This window comes from Macrobrachium rosenbergii, chromosome 16 (genome assembly GCF_040412425.1).
Source record: "Macrobrachium rosenbergii isolate ZJJX-2024 chromosome 16, ASM4041242v1, whole genome shotgun sequence".
In the NCBI taxonomy this organism is placed as follows: Eukaryota; Metazoa; Arthropoda; class Malacostraca; order Decapoda; family Palaemonidae; genus Macrobrachium; species Macrobrachium rosenbergii.
This window is the reverse complement of record NC_089756.1, coordinates 18,038,726-18,041,225: the sequence shown is the minus strand read 5'-3', so window position 1 is coordinate 18,041,225 and position 2,500 is coordinate 18,038,726. Positions and strand designations below refer to the sequence as shown.

The window sequence follows — 2,500 nt, the reverse complement described above, 5'->3', positions numbered from 1 at the left end:
TAGTTGTAGGCTGCTTTTCGTCACCGCAAATAATAGTGTCATAATTTGTTGAAAAACATGGGTTAGGTCTACAGGCTGCGCCGTATGTGACTTTCCCAAATTGACGTTCGACTGTTTTCAGATGATTAACCGGACGTCTTCCGTTTCCCGATCCTCCCAGGACACATCACATAAACAAGAAATGTGGAAGACAGCACGCGAGCTCCAAGAAAATAAGAAAGAACGAATGATTCTGAACTGTTCGCCACACTTGTGTAACCAATAATTGTCCAAATGGGGGGAAAACCACGATAATGGCAGGCTGATAACCACTGATGACTAAATTTTGACATGCGATGCTCATAGAGGCTCAAGTATTTGTTGAACGTATTGCAACATACCTAAGTTTGTCTAAGGGAGATATAACTAGTTTTCACCCAACGTAATTCGAAGATAAAGGAAATCACAACACCAGACACAAATTCCACCTGTTCACGCCGGAAGGCAAGGCAATACTGACTACCGAGCTGGGGTCACTGGTGGTTTGTTTGTTTTCAGTGTTTTATCGTTTGAACTCTGAAGTTACCACGAAAACGTTGACGGCTAATGACCTGAAACTGAATGCGTGAAACGATAAGGAAAACTTTATCAACGTGATGTTCCTTAGAAAATAGTTATCAAACCAGTAGGCTCATGAACATTTATGAGTTAAATTTTCATTTCCCTCTGATTTGAAATAGTTTCGTCTTTCATGAGGGCATTAAGGAAAAGATAAAGTCTGTATATGTCTTAAAATCTCTTTATTACTCAACACCATAGTCTCACACACACATATATATATTACCATCTGCGCATCCCCGGAATAATTCACATATACCATTAAAACGGCACCCACTCTAGCACCAATCAGGGTTCTGGCACACACGCCAACATCCGTTCTCTCTCCCACAAGCAGAACATAAACTAACGTTTAAACCTATGCTAGGAACTTCACTGGACTTATACACAGAATCACATAAATTACGAATATGCTTCCCGATTCCTAAACTGTAAGTGCTTTAGCCTCGTTTCGTTCCTTTGAAGAAGAGGAACTTGACTTTGAGAAATAAATTAAAGATTTCTGATACGTAATAATCAATCTCCTAAAGGTAGGCTATACATTACTACTTTTTAACGATATTCATAAAAAGAAAGAAAGAATTATCACACGAACTTGCAGCCACTGTTACTGAATTAAGGTCAACAGGACTTGGATCAAAATTAATGTGTGTAGCCTGAAGAATGTATGTGTACGTGAAATGAAGGTAAAGCTTCGTTTATATGTAAGAGATGGATAATTCTGACGAAAAGGTTCGCCATCATACAACTACTGATGTGTGCAGTATATATGTATATATATATATATATATATATATATATATATATATATATATATATATATATATATATATATATATATATTGTGTATATGTGAAGGTTAATCAGACTTACACAGCCATGTCCCAGTCTCATGAAAAGTTTTGATATCGATTCCAGCTTGAAGCAGCGCCATCTCTTAGGGAAAGACGAGCTTATCCCATGTTTTGACGCCGCACTGATGCTTTCGGAACTGATCATTGTAGTGTATCCACTTATTGCAAACTGAAATGAAAAAAAAAATGAAATACGTAAAATGCATAAGATTCATAAGAAATGTAAGAAAAATAATTAAGAAATCCGTAAGCAATGACAGAAACAGAGATGAGTAAAGCAAGGAATAAGAAGAGTTCAGAATTCTGTGACGCTTTTAGTTTTCTGTAAAGGAAAACTATTGTGGCGGCTTTGTCTGTCCGCCCGCACTCTATTCGGTCAGCACTTTTTCTGTCAGCTCCCAGATCTTAAAAACTACTGAGGCTAGAAGGCTGCAAATTGATATGTTGATCATCCACCCTCCAAACATCAAACATGCCAAATTGCAACCCTCTAGCCTGACGAGTTTTTATTTTATTTAAGGTTAAAGTTAGCCATAATCATGCTTCTGGCAACGATATAGGATAGGCCATCACCGGGCCGTGGTTAGAGTGTCATGGGCCGCGGTTTATACAGCATTATACCGAGACCACCGAAAGATAGATCTGTTTTCGGTGTCCTTGGTTATACGCTGTACAGAAAACTCGATTGCACCGAAGAAACTGAGGCGCATGTTTTACTTGTTTAATACTGTTTCCTACCATCAACTTTTAAAGAATTTTGTCCAAGTTACCTAATAGCACAGTCATTAATCTCTTTTAGACAATTCACTTAGTCTTTCGCCAATACTACATTTTATTTACTGAACTTTCCCATCAGAAGGGTACTACCGTGTCTTAAATCCTTGTCTTTCGAGATGAGCTCTGCAAAGAAGCGATCGGCTGTCATGAATGATTAATTAAAAAATGCGTAAACGAAAATAGCTGAAGAGAGAGAGAAGAGAGAGAGAGAGAGAGAGAGAGAGAGAGAGAGAGAGAGAGAGAGAGAGAAGAGACTAATGGCAACAAACAAA

General features: G+C 38.1%; 2 protein-coding genes across 8 annotated transcripts in view; both read right to left on the bottom strand.

Annotated features, from left to right (window-relative positions):
• Positions 1-516, bottom strand: part of LOC136847134 (salivary glue protein Sgs-3-like) — a 79,704-nt gene extending 79,188 nt beyond the window's left edge. For 4 of the 7 annotated variants that reach the window (XM_067118500.1, XM_067118499.1, XM_067118491.1 and 1 more), the window contains exon 1: positions 381-516. The gene's annotated coding sequence lies outside the window, so the exon portion shown is untranslated. The other 3 variants (XM_067118492.1, XM_067118495.1, XM_067118498.1) reach the window with 2 other exon arrangements.
• Positions 517-762: 246 nt separating this feature from the next.
• LOC136847133 (prolyl 4-hydroxylase subunit alpha-2-like) overlaps positions 763-2,500 on the bottom strand; it is a 41,814-nt gene continuing 40,076 nt past the window's right edge. The window contains exon 12 of the mRNA XM_067118490.1: positions 763-1,620. Within this exon, the coding sequence (XP_066974591.1) occupies positions 1,535-1,620 (86 nt within the window). The 3' untranslated portion in view covers positions 763-1,534. The remainder of the gene's footprint in view (positions 1,621-2,500) is intronic.